At 35.6% G+C, this 19,015-nt stretch overlaps 3 protein-coding genes across 3 annotated transcripts; all 3 read left to right on the plus strand.

The window, feature by feature from the left end:
• LOC18776109 (myb-related protein 306) lies at window positions 2,769–4,993 on the plus strand. Its single transcript, XM_007209214.2, has 3 exons — window positions 2,769–3,179; window positions 3,457–3,586; window positions 3,892–4,993. Exons 1-3 carry the CDS (start codon window positions 3,047–3,049, stop codon window positions 4,718–4,720), a joined length of 1,092 nt encoding a protein of 363 aa, XP_007209276.1. The 5' UTR covers window positions 2,769–3,046; the 3' UTR covers window positions 4,721–4,993.
• Window positions 13,549–14,294, plus strand: LOC18776142 (mini zinc finger protein 3). Its single transcript, XM_007210880.2, has one exon. It carries the CDS (start codon window positions 13,823–13,825, stop codon window positions 14,105–14,107), a length of 285 nt encoding a protein of 94 aa, XP_007210942.1. The 5' UTR covers window positions 13,549–13,822; the 3' UTR covers window positions 14,108–14,294.
• LOC18777750 (gibberellin-regulated protein 6) lies at window positions 17,691–18,704 on the plus strand. The gene is made up of 4 exons (XM_007209726.2): window positions 17,691–17,894; window positions 17,983–18,021; window positions 18,123–18,156; window positions 18,272–18,704. Exons 1-4 carry the CDS (start codon window positions 17,826–17,828, stop codon window positions 18,451–18,453), a joined length of 324 nt encoding a protein of 107 aa, XP_007209788.1. The 5' UTR covers window positions 17,691–17,825; the 3' UTR covers window positions 18,454–18,704.

The raw sequence follows: 19,015 nt of genomic DNA on the forward strand, positions 1-19,015 counted from the left end.
CATTCTTTTCAGTGACGCATGGCTTTGAGTCCACATCGACCTTCCCGGCCAATAAATATATGATCAAAAACTGTTTTTAAGTAAAGAAATGGTCAAAGTTTTAAGCCATTTCCTATTGTACTCTATTTTCGTCTGCTTCTGCAAAATATATGGGTCATTTTAGTCAGTGATGATGATGCTGCAAAATGTGTAGCATCATCATGCTGCAATGTGAACACATATGTTTGTAGATAACTACTGAGCTTGAAGACTTTCCATTTTCCAGTCTCTTTCATCAACAACCAGTAATTGCCAATTTGTTTGTATTTGCATGTAGCTGTAGGTGTAAAACCAATTGCGTAAATGGTGCTCATCTTTCTTTTTCATTCGATAATAATTTCAGTTGTTTGTTTGTTTGCCTTTGTATAAGCGATATATGGATTTATATGAGCCTTGAATAAGATCTAGATAAGATAACCACTCCAACTACTATATGGTAAAAACAAGTATAAAAGAAAAGAACAACATAATGTAACAATTGTCCAGTTATCGTAAAGAAACGAAGTTCAAATGTGCCCGAAACATTCTTGAACTTAAATGCATATGGTAAAGAAAATGTTGCCCACTATTGCTGCATATCTCTTTGCACCTCATCCCCATAGCTCATATCAGAGCTCTCAAGCCACAAACCAGATTGCAACCCGATGATAGTTTACACACCACTATATTGCCTTGATTATATTATCCACCATTATCGGTGAGTAGTTGTGGGGTTCACATGGAGTTTGGTATTATTTTTCTTCCTCCATTATAGCCGCAATGTACCTTGTTCGCGTAGTCAGTTCATGTAACAAATCTTTCTGAATCTGAACAATTTAGCCACCAACATTTGCCTCTACTGTTTACACTTTGTGTGCATGCATTGCATTGCATACATATAGTCAAAATTGAAAGAACTTCCCATATACATTATACATAACATGTTAGCCCCACATTCAATGGATTTGAACATCAAATATATTAATTTCATTTTTTATTTTATGGAGGGAGATTGAACTCGAATGCGACAGTCAAGACTTAAGACACAAAACTTAAGTCAACTGAAATAACTCACATTTCTATATCTGTTTTTTTCGGTGTATAAATATATATATAACATGTCTCCAGAGTTTAACTCATGATTAGAAAAGTAACAACAAACCGTATATATTGATCAACTTTAATAGACTCCAACATCTCACGTCTGTGACTTTTCATACAAGTCAGATTCGTGCTTTAGATTTCTTTAGCTTTTGAGTTTGTGGCTGATTTGCCAACTGCGTTTCGATGATGGCAAACATTTGTACTTTATTCAATGTTGGGCCCAGGCCCAGTACATCGCTCTTCTTACTAACATGGATCATATTTAATTAATTTTGTGCTTACAAATTACATAGACCATCCAATTGTCACTCCCCCATGCAAGTCCAAGTAACCATTTGTCATCAGATCACACGACCTCTAAAACAAGGAACAATTTTATGTTCCCAGAACCAACCACCACGATGTCTTCAAGCATGGATTCCCAGAGCAGTCATATCCTCTAATTATTTCAAATTTTACTCCAGATAATTGTCAGCTTTTATCGGTGGTTTCATGATGTGATGTAAGTGGAAAATTTTTAATTCGTACATGTACGTATGTGTATATATACAATACAACGTATATGGGCAAAAATTCAATGTATAATACTAATGGAATGGAATGGACCCTTCAATAATAGTAATACGAGTAAAATTATATTTTATTAATATACAATTTCTGATATAATTGTTAGAAAATGAAATCTTACGGAAAATATCGTAGTTTATTAAATTAAATTAAATTAAATTAAATATATGGCAATGTGTATGTGGTGTGTGACATACATGTAGACTGTGGTACATTGAAGAGTGAGTATTGATCACATGTGATGATATGATGGTCCCAAACCTTAATTGCAATAGACACGTCTCAGAAAACAAAAGATGAACCAATCAGTTTCTGTTTCTGGTTCTGGATATTGGCTGGACCAGCATGATCCCCACAAATCTTAACCGTCGGATTAGCATACTCTTTATTTGTGATGATGGGTCCCCCATGCACCATGGAAAATTCAAAGCATAGGCATTGCAGCAGCTGATCGCCACCACATATGATGGGAGATCGGCCGGAGGGTTTATTGATTGAGCATGCAAAGAGTTCGAGAAGGAGAAAAGCTCTCGTGGAAATGGGATATATCGAATATTGGGATTAATTATTACTTTGCACACCTCCCACATCAAAATCATGCACGCATCACGAGGATAGGAGTTTTAATTCATTGAAAGCAACTTCATGATACGTATGCCAAAGCCTAAAAAAGGCCCCAAGCAAAAAGAGATTAATTGATGTATAAATTAACGAGTTTAGTAATAAATATAACTTGGGGGGCTTCATAAATAAAAATACATAATACACAAAGCACACACACACAGAGAGAGAGAGAGAGAGAGAGAGAGTAAATTAGGGTTCTTTTTCGGTGCCACCACAATACCCCTATTGAATGCCACACGGTTTTGTTGAGGCGCAGAGAGAGAGAGTCTAAGCATAGTTGACTTTTCGCCAAGGAAGGCAGTGCGTAACTGCTGTTTTGCTGTTCGTTTTGACTCTTTCTTTTACTTGCTTTGGTCAGCAGCACTCACCACTCTCACCACCAGGGTCTCTCTTCTCTCTCTCTCTCGCTCTCGCTCTCTCTTCTCCCTCTATATATATATACGTATATCTCTACGAGACAAGCCCAACCCACCTCCCTTGGACGCTTGTTTTTACAATCTTCCATCACTTCTGAGAAGAAAAAGCAAAAAAAGAAAGGAAGAGGCAAAATAAAAGAGTTTCGTTCCATTTTATTTTGGAGTTTCATCAAAAGAAAAAGGAACCCTTTTGCAATCTTGCCTCCTAGCTTGTTTTGAACTCAATCTTGGCTTATGTCAGAAAGATAGAATTGAATTTCATCATCAATTTGAAGAAGTAGCTAGAGCTTATAGCTAGTTGTGGAAATTTGGAAATTATGGGAAGGCCACCTTGCTGTGACAAAGTTGGGGTGAAGAAAGGGCCATGGACTCCAGAGGAAGACATCATCTTGGTCTCTTACATTCAAGAACATGGTCCAGGGAATTGGAGATCAGTTCCTACCAACACTGGTAATTATTTTATTTACATCACCCCTTCATTTAGGTTTTACACTGGTACCATCAATGCATCTTCTGTATGGTGCTACCTTTTTTTTTATTTTTTTTATTTACCTTTCTTCTTATAGTAACTGGATTTAATTTGGGGTTGGTTTTGATCATTAAAGTCATGTAATTATTACCCAGTACTGGTTTTTTTTTTTTTCTTGAACAAACTACTATTCCCTGCAGATGCATGTTGCTTGATTAATTGTAAATATATATCTTGACAGTTTTTTTTGTTTTTCAGGTTTGCTGAGATGCAGTAAGAGCTGCAGGCTTAGATGGACAAATTATCTGAGGCCGGGTATCAAACGCGGTAACTTCACCGATCATGAAGAGAAGATGATAATCCACCTCCAAGCTCTTTTGGGCAATAGGTAAAGACTTGCTCTCCCCCATCTTTTTTCCAAATTTGGATGTTTGTTTATTTATTTTTTGGGCGTGAATTTTATTGATTAAACTTTTATAATTTTATTATTATCTTTTGTTTATGGATTTTGATTTGGATATGGTGGGGGTTAGATACTCGCAAATCCCAATAGTGAGATTATATTATATTATGGGATAGGATATATGGAATTGAGTTTTTTAATCTTCTTTTTTATTTCAATCAGGGGAATTTTAAAAAATAAAAAAAAGAAGGAACCTCAATTGATGATTCAAATTTTTTTAATGGGTGCAGATGGGCTGCCATAGCTTCCTACCTTCCTCAGAGAACTGACAATGATATAAAAAATTACTGGAACACCCACTTGAAAAAGAAGCTCAGAAAGCTCCAGACAGGGCTTGATGGCCATGACCACCGTAACAGCCAAGATGGTTTTTCAGGTAATTCACATGATCAGCCAATCTCCAAGGGCCAGTGGGAGAGAAGGCTTCAGACTGATATCCACATGGCCAAGCAGGCTCTTTGTGAGGCTCTGTCCCTTGACAAGCCACCTACTCATGATCTTCATTTGCAAGACTTGAAGCCATCAATTAATCTTGGTTACAACAATAATGATCAACCTAACACAAACACTTGTTCTAGGCCTCACCAAGCTTCCACTTATGCATCCAACACCGAAAACATTGCGAAATTGCTCGAAAGCTGGATGAAAAATTCACCAAAAGGACCTTCATCAGCTCAAAATCATAATCCAACAAACTCAGAAACCAATCTTCATCAGATCAATTCCTTCAAAAACAAGAAGAATACAGCTGCAGGTTGTTCCATGAGTACTTCTAGTGAAGGGGCACAAAGTGCAACCACCACACCAGAACAGGCTTTTGATTCCTTGTTCAGCTTCAACTCATCCACATCTGATGTGTCTCAATCTATGTCAGTGGATGAGAACAATGCAAATTTCACAGCAGAAACAAGCTGCCTGTTCCAAGATGAGAGCAAGCCCAATTTGGAGGGACAAGTCCCTCTCACATTGCTGGAGAAGTGGCTATTTGATGATGCTGCGCCTCATGCTCATGAAGACCTAATTGACATGTCATTAGAGAACACATCTGTCTTGTTTTGAAGGAATAAAAAAACACGATCAAGTGCTTCAATTAGGGTTTCTTTTGTTTTCTCTGGAAATTAGGCTTTGTACTTTTAGCTAGCCTTGGTAGTACTTTTTTTGCTTTTTGCTTTTTGCTTTTTGCTTTTTGCTTTTTCTTCTAGCCTAAGCAGAAAGATAACCACCCCCTTAATGCAGGAACAGAAAAGTGTAAATTCAAAGTATATCTATATTTACATATCTGCTTTTGTTCTGGAGAATAATAAATTAAGATGTTTTTTTTTATGGTTGCAATTTTCATCCACCTAGAACAGGAAATCCTTGTAATTTATGCATCTTTTGGTTGGTAAATCCATTTTCTCTCCTTTCTCACGCTTACCCATCATTTAATGTTAAGTTAAACACAGTTTCAATTTTCCCTCAATCTACATATATATAGGCAAGCGGTTTAGGAATTAAGGTACGAAATACGGTAAGTGTCGGCAAGAGAAATAAAGTTTGCTGCAAATCACTTGCTTTGTCTCATTGGTAGGTTCAATATTAATAATCGCATTAAGTTTGTTTAAATGTAGTTTGTCTAGTTCTAAAGAAAATATAGAGAGACTCTGTAGTACTATCTCTTGTTGAACATTTACATACCATATCTATTGCACTAGATCTTGCCAAAACATCAAATAATAGAATCCTTAAATAAGATATTTTATTTTAGAGAAAAACGATAGATTACATTCATAATTAAGACTGTGATATCTAAGTCGTATATGATAAGTTCTAATCCTAAGTCCTTCTTTATACAATTTTAGAACCTTATTAGCTCCGTCACTGTGACCCTAGACGATGTTGCACAATAGTTAGTAAAATGCTTCCCTATAAAACAACCTAAAAATAAGTTATACACTATCAGAATCAACACACAACCTACGGTACATAGGAATAGTGTTCTTAATTAGATTGATATATATATATACACACAGTTATTCTCTCATTTAGATGTCTGCACGTTATTATCGTGTGGATGCCATTGTAAACAGGGAAGAAAATAGAAACTGGTAGTAGAAAATACATTGCGTCTGCACGATAATAATACCCGGACGTCCGCATAGGAGAATTTGTGTATATATACAGTTATTCTTTCATCCGGATGTTCGCGCGTTATTATCATGCGAATGCCATTGTAAACACGGAGGAAATCAAGGAAGGGTAGTAGAAAATACATGGCGTATGCACGATAATAACTTCCAGAAGTCCATATAGAAGAATTTCTATATATATACAGTCCCTTTCTATTGAGGACCTTTAGGGTCCCTTATGAATTTTTTTTCAACAATCCAAACAATCAATTTTTTAAGTCTACATTCATAGATTATCTTTGCATAAAATTAGACAAATTGGAAACCGTTTCGACATCCAATTATATCCTACAAAATTAATGAACACGGTATTAAAATTTCAATAACTTAATTGAGTTGTCATATGATATCGGATTCAAGTTATTTTTTGCTAATTAGATTGAACTATATGTAGTTTGATATATATGTTAAAACTAAAATAATTCAATATATGTAGCACAGTGACACATCAAAAATAAATTTATAAGTTCGACTCATATTTAAGGAGGTAGTTGGATCTCAATTTAAAAGAAAGGCATGATACATAGGGAGAAAACTACTTCGTACCTTGGATCTTAATGACAATGTTGCAATCATAGAAGGTTTAATCACAATTAAGGACCGACAAAGTAAGAAATTTAGTAGACAAGCGATTTTCCTAAATACAGGAAAGTTATAAAATTCTCAGTTATGTGGCACTAGATGGTTTTCCTCTTCTATTCAACCTAATTTGACTTGCATATAATTGAAGTTGGAAATTGGAACCATTCAACTGGTGCTAACTCTCAATGAGGATCATCCAAAGCTTATCTTTCATTGTCCAATTATTATTCTCATAATTAAGTGGGTTTTTTGAGAGCGAGACGACAGAGAAACTCTAAAGCCAAGAATTGCCTTGGAAATATTGAAAATGGTGGCCTTAAATGCACAGCATGTGAAGGGTTTGACTTTTTCTCTGTGATTATTTTTAGTTGGACTTGCTTGACCACCAGTCCCTCACGAAACCTAAACTGTAAAAGCTTTTGCAGGAAGCTGCAATGCATAATGTGCATAAGTTCCTCATGAAACAGTGCTTTTGGCTGCTTTTATATCCTCTCCTTTAAAATTGGCATTATAAGCAACGCATATGAAGCCGAAATTTATTGAAACACAGCTAGCTTCACAGAGCCACAGGCTGCTCAATTCTGCATGCTTCAATTTCAAAGCTACAAAATTTACCTGCTTTGCCTAATTTTTGACAGAGAATTAGCTCCATTTCAAAGGAAGCTTCGTTTGTGACCAACCAAACATTAAAGTGGTGCATATGCGTGAACCGTGGTAGAGTAATGGGTTTTAAAGCCAAAGTCATGAGAGCCCATGTTCCTCGCCAGAGTGACAACCGAGCTTGCTTAAGTTCTTGCCTTTTTCAATTTAATACTCTCTAACTGATTACTCACTTAGACATTATAATTTTCTTTTTTAGAATGTGACTCTAACACTATCCGTCATGTGATGATATCAATTCATGTAATATAATATGAGTGGACGATAATGGTGATTTGTATTATACGACACATCTTACGATGGTATTCTCATGTGATTATATTTCGATCGAAATATCTTGGAGTGTGACAATCACAATGTCACGTAGCATTATTCAAATGTTATATATAATTAGATAAAACGAATCTAAAATATAGTATTAATATATATATATATAACATGAGTATATTAGTAACACCACATTACAATAGATCTGTCGTAATTACAAACTAGGTATTCTTTTCGATGACGCAGAAATTTCTCCCCTCATTTGGTCCATAACACTGATCTCACTAAACTTGCCTATCAGTCCAAAGGACAACAAAGACAAAATTTCCCTATCCCGTCATAAAGAAAAGAAGTGGGACGCATAAATTAAACAAATTTTTTAAAATTTTTCTCTACCAAATAGAGCAATTAATTGGACAAAAGCATGTGCATCTTTAGACAAATGGGCTTTGACATCGCAACCTAAAACCTGAATTATGGAAATCATGTGGTACAAGTTTCACAAGTATAGATCGATCTGCACAAGCCACAACCAAGGGGGCTTGGTCCCGTGGGCACTGGGGACCATGCCTTATTATCTCACAGTATTCTTATGTAAGTAGGGTCTGCTGAGCTTTCAAATTGTTCTGTTTCATCACCATAAAAATGGCCAGCAAACTTATAAATCATATTCAACTCATGATATGCAGCTAGCCTAGAAGTGGCCACTATTAATTCCGTCACTAAAAAGAAGAAAAATAAAACTTGTATATTATTTTGCCTCTAGTTTTGTCCACTTCATATCTATATCAACTCTATATCAACTATTATTTATCATGTTAGATGCATTATTAATTTACATTTCTGCAGTGTGTGGTGTGTGCTTATGTAATCACATCAACAACAACAAATAAAGAAGGGGAAAAAAAAATACATGCTTTAAATGTTATTTGTTTTTTTTTTAATTTCCTGCCAGTTAGGTGAAACTAGATTACTAGAAGTTGTAAGATATCAGAAATGAGAGAGGGAGAAAATAGGTAAAAACAAATATATGATTTTGGCTCAGCTCATCTTTTTGATGTTTTTGGTTCAAAAGAGGCCCGTGGTGAGAAAGGAAGAAAATATGTGGTAGGCTATAATAAGGGGTTATAGTAAAGAGTTATAACGAGGGGATTCTTATTGTAGAAGCTCCCAAAAAATATAGAGTTGGGTCTTGAGGGAAGTGTGACCAATGATTTGGGTGTGTTGAGAGGGAGAGAAACTCTCATGCAACAGGTATAACACTTTTTGTTATCTCTGGTTAATAACATAATGACACGTAGGATAACTTTTTCACATGTTATTGTGTTATTGGTCGAGAGCCGAAGATAGCAAAACAGTGCTAGTCCCGTTAAATGTAAGTTTTTTTTATCGAGAGGAGTCGACTAGGGAAATAGATTCAATAGTTAATGGGCCCCATGAACATGTATTGGCAGCAATTCCTTTGAGCCATTATAAACCCAGAAAAGAGGAGTGGATCACTAGGAAGTAGCCCAATATCGATTTGAAACCCAATCTCAATTTAGTCTTAATTCTTAGCCCAACTTAACCCTAGATCTTGTTCACCATTAACGGTCCAACCCCATTTTCTATTGTTCCTCAAACACCCAACTCAACCCAACCCAACCTAACCCAACCAATACATCAAGGTAATTACAAAGAAGTTGTAACTAATGGTTTTTCTCCTCCTACATTCACAATGAGATACGAATTATAGAAATTCTCGGGCGAGTACGAGGTTTAAAATTCCCAATCGTCAATTTCTAATTTGCAAGAAAATTGAGCGGGGGTAAAATTAAGAGTGAAATTCTTTTTCATGTTGAATGTATCTGTAGGTGCAAACTAAAAAGTGACAATTATTAAGATTAATGGCTACCAATGACACATCAACTAGTATAATAATTAGGAAAATACTTCCCTCCTTATCAGGTAAGTAGGAACTCATACATTCTTGTCAATAGCAGTGTGACATGTGTGCATAAATTTTTCTTTTTGTGTTTTTGATGAATTATGTTTTCATATATGTCAAACTGTGATTTGTAGGAAGGAGGAGTATCTCCTTATTGATAAGGAGGCAAGTAGTAAGAAAAGAAACCAGAATGAATTCAATTTGAACTAACAGCTGCTGCAACAATACAATTATACAGGTTACAAAACTCTGTTAGATTCTCAGCTAAACAACCCCAGGAAAATTGAAATTAGAGAGAAAAAGGGACCGTTGAGGGACTAAAGGGAAAAAAACTAAGAAAAGAATGGTTTCCTTTGAATTCTGAGGCGTGATGAGCCTTTGGTTATAAGGAAGACATAGGCCTATGGCATAAGACGGGGCAAGCAATTGGAGCAGTAAGACTGAATTCCAAGCAAAAACTTGAGCCTTGAATGTTTGATTTGTAGGGTTGGTTTTTTCTTTTGTTGGAGAAGATGAGCCTCGGAACCAAATCACCCACTTTTGGGCTTGTTTCTCAATATAAAAGTCCATGGGTCAAAGTTGTAGCTGCTACCCATTGGGTCTCATGGGTGGACGTTGGGTTGGTTTTTGACAATAGTCACATGGGGTTTTAATATTTACCCTTCAAGCCCACAATCAGAGAATTCATATGGGCCTACGGCTGCCAATAATGGTCCTTTTCATATTGGGAAAAAAAGAGGGGTTTAGCGGGAAAAAAAAAAAAAAAACTTACTTGTAATGAGAATAACACTGTTTTACTATTTCCAATCAATAACATAATGACACGTGAAAAAGTTATCACACAAATCATCGTGTTAGAGAGTTTATCTCCAATGGAAGGGGCCTTTTGGATTGATTGATGGGCAATTGAGCCTTCCACCATACCATCCAATATAATTTAATCAATTCAAGACAAGATGCTATTTGTCCACCTTTCTTTCACTCCATGCACTGCTTTTCATATCAAATAATTTGAGTTTGTTCATCTCATTAAGCTGATATGTGGACCCTAATTTGTTTTAAGATCTCATTATTGATGAAAAAAAACAGCATAAAGCATAAAACAAAAGAGGGGGGGTAACTTCACTTTATTTGATACTTGTTCACAAATCTTTTGCTAAATATGGATTGGTTTTTGGACCTCTAGACTACACGCAACATGGAGCTATTCTTTTTGTTTGAAAAGGAAACGCTTCACCATATATACACGGTGGTGGTAGTGGTGGTGTGTGTGTGTAAGTACTGAGAGCTAATAGCTGATGAAGCTACAAAGCACAACTTTTTTTCACCTAGCTAGCTTGATGTGGGATTTACTTTTCTTGGCAAGCTTAGGATTCTTTGGTGAGAAAGGCTACATTTCTTGTTTTCTATTACAAACAAAGGAATTCGAAGATCAAGTTTCTTGTCTAAATGTGGTAAAACTATGTCTCAACCTGTGTATTGTATAGACTACAAAAATATATATAGATCTTTGCTTTTCATAAATTCGTAAGAAAAATATGTAAGGTGTAAAACCCACTAAATCATTTCCAACTATAGTCACATCAAAATTCAAAAATAAAAATAAAAAAATACATCCACCCAAAAAGGAGGAAGAAGAAGAAAAGGATAAAAATATTAGTAGGCTAGTAACGACAAAAATCTTTAGTGTACATATGCTTCCATTTTTGTTAAACAAAAACAGTGTCCTTCCATTGCTCGATCATAGCATCTTCAAATTTTTCGTACAACTTGTAAACTTTATTGTTACCTCAAAGGTTAAATCCTAAATCTTCATATCCGAAGTCAAATTTTGAACACCAAACTTCAAAATTATATGTACTCGAGATTTGAAACTCCGAACTTTAAATTTGAAAATCGATTTCATTCTTTACTTAATTCTGTTTATCTCATTTCATTAATCTATCTAGACCACCAAACGTTATCTAATTAAGAGGTCAATGTCTAAATCATTTCAAAACAACCCTTGCAAAGTAGTGATATCAAATCTTTCAAAGTTTCAAGCAAGGCATTATATATGTGTTTATACATGTGGATGTGGGTCATGTTTATATAAGACCCAATAACCAACGGATTACTTAAAGCCAAAACATATCTGTACAATATTAAGAGTGCTGTGAAAGCCAAAGCCAGCCGATAGCTGAATGCCACCAACTTAACTCCATATTACCCTACAAATAATTACACCAACTTCTTCACAGGCCTACAATGATTATATTGCAAAATAGAAGTTTGTAGTTGACTTACTCCAACGTACACAAACCTATTCCTTCATTTCCTCTAAATTTGTTTTAAGTGCGTATATATGTTTTTTTCATGAAATGATCAAAAGTACATGAATTTAATAATTTAATTGAGTAGTCACATGATATCAAATTCAAGTGATTTTTTTTTATAAAAATGATCTTTGAATGAATATCTACAAAATAAATGATTTAAATTAGTAACATACAATACGTTATCTCCCAATAAAAACTCTCTTTTATATATATGAGCTTTATATTTTATCTGTGAGACTGTGACCATTTCAATTTATATTGACTTTTCTGATTGACAACCACATGTGTCTTTGTCCCTCGGGTCACTTTAATATTTTAGAAGGTGGCAAAATATAGGCACATGTTATCGCCCCACCGTGTATCTGTCTCAGCCTTGTTTCCTCACTTTGATAATTTCATATGGTGGAGGCTCGTCATGCTTGCTTCTGCATCTCCATTACTCATGCTTTAATTCATCAACTCCACCATCATTCATCAAAAGCGAATAATTGTTTGCATGAAATACATATATATATATATATATATATATATGGTGGTTTTCATTAGCTTTTAAAAAAGTTCATGCTACCACTTCATCTTCAATATTCATCGATATTATAATGTATTCTTTTGTTTGATAAAAAGTTAGTCGTAAGATATATCTCAGCCATTGTACTCCTTTCTACATAATTTAGATGAAAATTCTTCTCCACAATATATCCTTTTCGCTATCCCTTAATTTATTTTTCAGCTGGAAAGTAGGTTAGATTTGAAGAGCATCTCTTTGATGTTGAAATTTTATAAAGTTATGATTGTCCTTGATTTGATACAAAGAGAAGAGAATTGTGGTCATTTTCTAGAGCGTGGGCTATCCTCTTAATAATTAGATCTTAGGTATACACTTAGACGAGTGGTTGTCACAGTTTCAAGGGCCATAGCAACCTGTCTTTAAGTATCAATTTGGACCCACGGAAATATAGAACTTGAATCTCCATTGGGTTGGTCATTCTATGCTAAACTATCATCGCTAATTCCGGCCATAAAATCAATCACCAGCAATATCTACTCAAATTGTTGTCACATCTCTTATAAATGTGGAACTCACATAAAATTTCTTCTATTCAAATGAGTTTTGTAAATGTGAAAAATATCTCAATTCTCTTATTACTTTAACTACAAATTTCCAGTGATGTATAACTCAATTGGTTAAGTTCTTTCATGTCCACTTATGTGGGCAGAGGTTTGAAACATCGAGTCACCAAATGAATATTTGTGTAAACTCCCCTCCCCCAATCGCTTGTACTAAAAAATAAGGTCAAAATTTACTTTTGGTCCCTGTAGTTTGGCACTTCAACTACTTTTGGTCAAGTTGTTTCAATTCCGTCAATTTTTTAGCATATAGTTTCATATTTGTAGCAATTCAAGCACAAGTTAGTATTCCTGTCAATTTCTTTGACAACACAAGGGGCAATTTCGTCAATCCAAAATCTCTGACCGTAAAAAACTCTCCCCATTTTATATTAGGACACGATTTGAATTTAAAATCCTATAGAACCCTAAACTTAAAAGGTCAATTTCGAGGGGGAAAAAATTAAGAGCTGGAATTTATTTGGCTTATAAGTCCGGCAGGACAGTTGAGATATCATTTCCAAAGACCAATCGAGCTAGGTTTTCAACTTTTCCTGGTTTATGTAAGGACAAGAGTTTTCTACTTTGAATTCCACTATTAATTGTTGATGGAACCTGCAATTGATATGAGAGTGAGCCACGTTTACAGAATGGACTTGAAACTTTATTTATACATCCAAAAGAGCCTAACCTTTCTTCAGTCTTCCTCCTTTTTTTTATTTTGGCAATAGTATAATTGAACTTCGCGATCAATTTTCTAGTGACGTGTTACGCAGCCATTAGCCGACAACATGAATTCTATTGTCGATCGATCTTTCTTCTCTTAGTAAACCCAAACATAGAAAATTTCCCTAGTGGGTTAAACAAAGGCTGCTCAATGCTAGCTCATGCCCTCTTTTTTTCTTCTACACTAGTGCCTGCTGCCTATATAGCTAGTGCCATTCCACGCAGCACCTATATAAATATACCTACTAGGGTTAGGGTTAGGCAGGCACCAAACAACCAATCCAAACGTATCCCCTCTTTTTTGAGTTTACCAATAATCCTTACTTGGATGATTAAGCTTTTGAAGAGACTTGTTGCTCTGAGGTCCAATTCCACTGACACAAAGAAGAATTAGGGTTTTTGAAGCATGAAGAAGCGCCAAGTGGTGGTGAAACGGGACAGTTCGGGGAGGAGCTCGAGCACTTCGTCTTCCATGGTGAGAACTGTGAGGTATGGGGAGTGCCAGAAGAACCATGCTGCAAATTTAGGAGGGTATGCTGTGGATGGGTGCAGAGAATTCATGGCAAGTGGTGAGGAGGGGACAACTGAGGCTCTTACATGCGCTGCTTGTGGCTGCCACAGGAATTTTCACAGAAGAGAAGTGGAAACTGAGGTTGTTTGTGAGTATTCTCCACCCAACACTTATCGGTAGTCATAGTAAAATTTGAAGGGCATTAATGAAATCGTGTGTATAGGAAGAAGGGCCTTTTAATTTCTGAAATTAACTGATTGTGAATTGTTCTCTCTACTTGTATATCATTGTCAACAAATATGACTCTGAAGAGATTATCAAACTTTAATTTGATTGTTCAATAGAAAACTGTTCGTCATGTTTTGAACACTGTGATGCCCTTGACCGCTAGCAGGCTGTACGTTGGCAGCTAGCGGTTGTTAATTTTGGTCTGAACAAAAACAAGTTCCTATATATGTTGATATATTGGGTGTACATGTTCTTGAGAGATATGGCCATGGCTTCAGTTATATATTAAGCCTTATTAATTAGTTAAGCTTAATCTTTTTCGTTACATTGGGAGGAAAGAAACCCTGGGGTTTTGATTCTGGTGCCAAGTATGGGGCAAGGGGGAGGGCCACAACCATTGTGGCAACCTTGCTCGACGTTAAGTTTAACCTTTCATGTAAGCAAATTTATGATTTTTTTTTTCTCTCTATTTGTTTGAATTTCTTTGAAAATGAAAGAAATGAAAGTTAACTATCATACTTCAAGCTCAACTATGTTATTTGCGTACATAACATTAGTTTGAATGGAATATAGACTTTGAAAAGAGCAGAAGCTCTTGTATCTATATTATTATACACCAAATTGGAGGGGAAGGGTGACTGAAACAAGGATGAAATTAATGTTTGTAAGGATATAGGTGTTGTGTATATCAGCATAATCTCATTCTTCATCAACAGATTATAATTATTTTTAGCTCCACAAACATATCACATAAGAATGACTTTTCTTTCAACACATACTGTAATATGTTCTAACTTGTGAAAGGCCCACACATCCAATCATGTTATTATATCACATTTTAAATTTTTATATATATTAAAATCTGTTACTAAGATTAAAATTACAGAAATTATAGTGTTATATAGTACTGCGAAGTGTCCCTCCTCTCTACTTTTCGGTGGTCTCATGAGTGGAACTTGTTGGAAACCAAATGAAAGACAGATAATAAAGGAAATTCAAAGCAACATTATTATTAAATAAGTTGAACTAGTGGAAGCTATGCTTCAATGTCCTTGGAGAGATTTGTCCCCTTCCCCACCCACCCACTTAACCCATATGTTTAACGTGGATTTGTGAGATGCCCTGTTAGGTAATTCGTAGGGGGGCGGCCGGCCATGTCAAGAAATTAAGGAAAAGATCACCAATACACACACACACCCTTTTACCCTTTTATGAAGGAATTTAGGAGAGGATGGCATCATTTGCAGCTCAAAGGGAGAGGTTAAATTTTGAAAGGCTAGTGGAAGATGTTAGTGCGTAGATCCTTAATTATTGATTAATCAAGAAAATATTAAGAACTTTAGGGCATCATAGTGAAGGAAATGGAATGAAATGATCATGTGTCTTAGCAGAAGAAAAGATTATGTTATCTCATGTGGTAAGATCATGATGACCAAGTTTTATATTGTCCTTAATGAAGATATAATAAGGTTTCCTTTTATTGATTAAGTGGAACTTTGAAAGTTGTGCTTCGACACGCACATTGCGATCCGATCGATAAAAAAGAATGAATATTTCATTATTATATCAAGGCCAGGAACAGAATCATTGCCGCAATAGTATAGTGATTAGATTGGTTGAGTCATGTACAATATGAAAACCATTTCAGGATCAACTAGTCGTTACAATATCCATCGTTGCTCATCTTTTGTTATATTGGTTTTATTTTCTTTCTTTCTCCTTCTCACTTTTCCAGTGAATTTTTCATTATAAATTCCTAGTGTCGTGCTATGTTGTGCACTTTTTTCTCATGACCTACAGGCAAATTGGATGGTGGCAAAGCCTATCCAATCCATGATTGTAGTTTTGTTTATTCATGGAGTGTTTGTTGTTTACATGTTCTGGTGACCCACCCCCATCATCCCTTGGACAGATTTATATTGTAATTAGGGTACATATCGTATGTTCCAGTATGATCAATGATCATGAGTATGAAATAGAGATAATACACAAGCTTCTTACATATCTGTAACAGATCAGTCAGTCTATTAAACAATTCAAATGATTTACTCACAACCAAAATATATGTATATATCAGCACAACACAGCAGGGAAGCTCAGACCAATCGCATGTGGGAAACCTCGCCAAGTGTAGTAAATTGCACATTTTTTCTGTTAATTAAAGTAAAATGTTTGTGTTTAATCGATTCTCTCAAATTATATGCTGTTATTGCATGTTGGTGCTTCAAGCCGATTCAAAATTGGAGCAATACAAGCTACCAAAGAAATCAAAGCTGAGCTACTTCTTGTTTTTTTTTTTATCGTGAAGGAGAGGGAATCAATACAAATTCTCGAATGCATTGACAAATACCTAACACATTGCCCGTAATTAAGCTAGTTGAATTGAAATATTGATTGGATACAAATACAATGACTCCTTGCACTTCTAAATTAACTAGAATAATATATTAACAAAGAAAAGAAAATGAAAACGAAAAACCCAATGACCTATTTGAAGAGAAACACTTACATGAAATGGAGATAACACTATTTTATCATCTCCGAGTCTCCGATCTATTATAATATGCCATGTATGAAATCTGTGATTTGTCAAGAACAACAACACAGTAATATTCCAGTTTCATACAAGTTTTTCCATATTTAAAGAGGACGAAGTGGCCGAGTGTACAACTTACATTATAACTGATTGAAAGAAACATGACATCTCACCAGACGCAAAGAAAGAGCATTTATATGATTTTGGGAGAGATCAAAAAATGAGAGGGGCGCACAAGCAGACAGTCCAAAAAGTCTAGTGGGGCCCACCTTTGGGCCTAACTTACAACGGGGCCTGCATTGACCCTGACCTGATCTTTGAGGCCCAATCTCATCACCATCAAACTTTCCTAGGCCCACCCACCATGAGACGAAAAAAAACACAAAAACAAAAAAAAAACAAACAAACACAAGTAGACAGGAGGGGATGGATTTTGAATCTTACAGCGCATTGTGCGTAGTGGCGGTGTCGTTTTGGGTAAAGTCATGTGCTCGTTTCAGATAAGGTCACATATAATCACATGGCTCTCAATCTCAATCTCAATCACAATCACAATCTCAAACTCCTCCTCCTCCTCCTCCTGTGGAAATGTGGGCCCGGACCCACCCCATTCAATTATTAGGTTAGGTCCCCTACCTCCCCATTAATTTTTTTTCCCAGCCCCAATCTGGCATGCACTTTGCCACACCAGATTATTCTCACACCACCTACCCTCAGATCTTGCCACGTCACCAATCTTCCATCTTATTCCCTGCTTGCTCTGTTTTAGTGGACCACCTACACTACAGTTGATAACATTCCCATGTTAATTACTGCATTTTTGGGAAATTACCTGCAAGCCCTTCCAAAAATTATCATAAAGTATATACTAGATAATAAAAAATTTGTTTCAAATCAAATAAAAAATAATGAACTTAGGAATTTTCTTTGTTTTCTGAACATGGACAATTTTGGAATATGAGTAACATTGATAAAACCAGGTACTTTAATATTTGTATTTTTGTATAAAATAAGGTAATCATACAATTCAATTCATGGCAAAGAGATCTATATAAAGCCAATGCTTACACTGCATTCTAAATCAAGCCCCACAACTCCTTCCATCCTTGTTTTGTTTCTCTTTCCAAAGAGGCAATGGCCATGGCTAAGCTTGTCTGCTTTCTTCTTCTAGCTCTCCTTGGGATTTCCATGGTTGCAACACAGGTGACCATTTGAAACCCTAATCTCAACTGCACTATTTCTTACTCAATTTCTCTCTCTTATTTTTCTTTTTTTCTTCCAATGTTTGCAGGTTATGGCAAAACAAGAAACCCAGTATCACTTGGACAGTGTAAGTTGTTCCTATTCTTAATGAAGCATGATTTGATAATTTTGCAGTCTGCATTATGGCTAAAATGGTCATTTTATGTAAATTTTTTTTTGTTTCTCCAGGGAAGGTATGGTCCTGGGAGTCTAAAGAGCTACCGTAAGTACCATCATTAGAACATCCCTCCCATTTTCTTGCCTAAAATGAAGATTAATTAATTTTCTGCCCTTAATAAATGATGTGTTTTTAATTAAGCTCACAACTGAATTACCAGAATGCCCATCACAATGCACAAGGAGATGTAGCCAGACACAGTACCACAAGCCATGCATGTTCTTCTGCCAAAAATGCTGTGCTAAGTGTCTCTGTGTTCCTCCTGGTTACTATGGCAACAAAGCTGTGTGCCCTTGCTACAACAACTGGAAGACCCAGCAAGGAGGACCCAAATGCCCTTGAGCAACCAATTTTGTTTGGTTTCTTCTCCTTAAGAGAGCTACCAAAAATAATCAATAGTTAAGCACAATTTTATAAAGCATTTCTTCTTCTCTAGGTCATAAAGTTCACTGACCTGTTGAGAATATTAATTTAATGGTAGTCCATTCCTTTGGGATATATGGTTTTATAACACCCCAAAATGAGAGCGTTGACAGAATTTATGTTTTAATTGTATTAATAAAATGAGATTATTCTATGTTTTCCATTGCAAACTAGTGGTCTTCGGTTCGAACTCACATAGCACCATTAGTGTGTGTGTGTGCGTGAGAAACTCTTTCCCCATACAGTTTAGACCATCACTTCAAGTCTGAAAAAAGAAACTAGCAACAGAAGATAAACATCAAAACTTTGAAGGGAAGAAAAAAGAATACTATAGTTGCATTGCCCCTTCACACAATGTGTTCATCAAGCTTCAATTTCTTACTTGGGATTTTCTAATGGAAGACTACCTTCTAAGTAAGAAATATTCGGCTCTGTTTTGAACTCTTGAAAAGTGTTTTAAGTTAAGTGGGTTGTTCAAAGT

This window comes from Prunus persica, chromosome G5, assembly GCF_000346465.2.
Source record: "Prunus persica cultivar Lovell chromosome G5, Prunus_persica_NCBIv2, whole genome shotgun sequence".
In the NCBI taxonomy this organism is placed as follows: Eukaryota; Viridiplantae; Streptophyta; class Magnoliopsida; order Rosales; family Rosaceae; genus Prunus; species Prunus persica.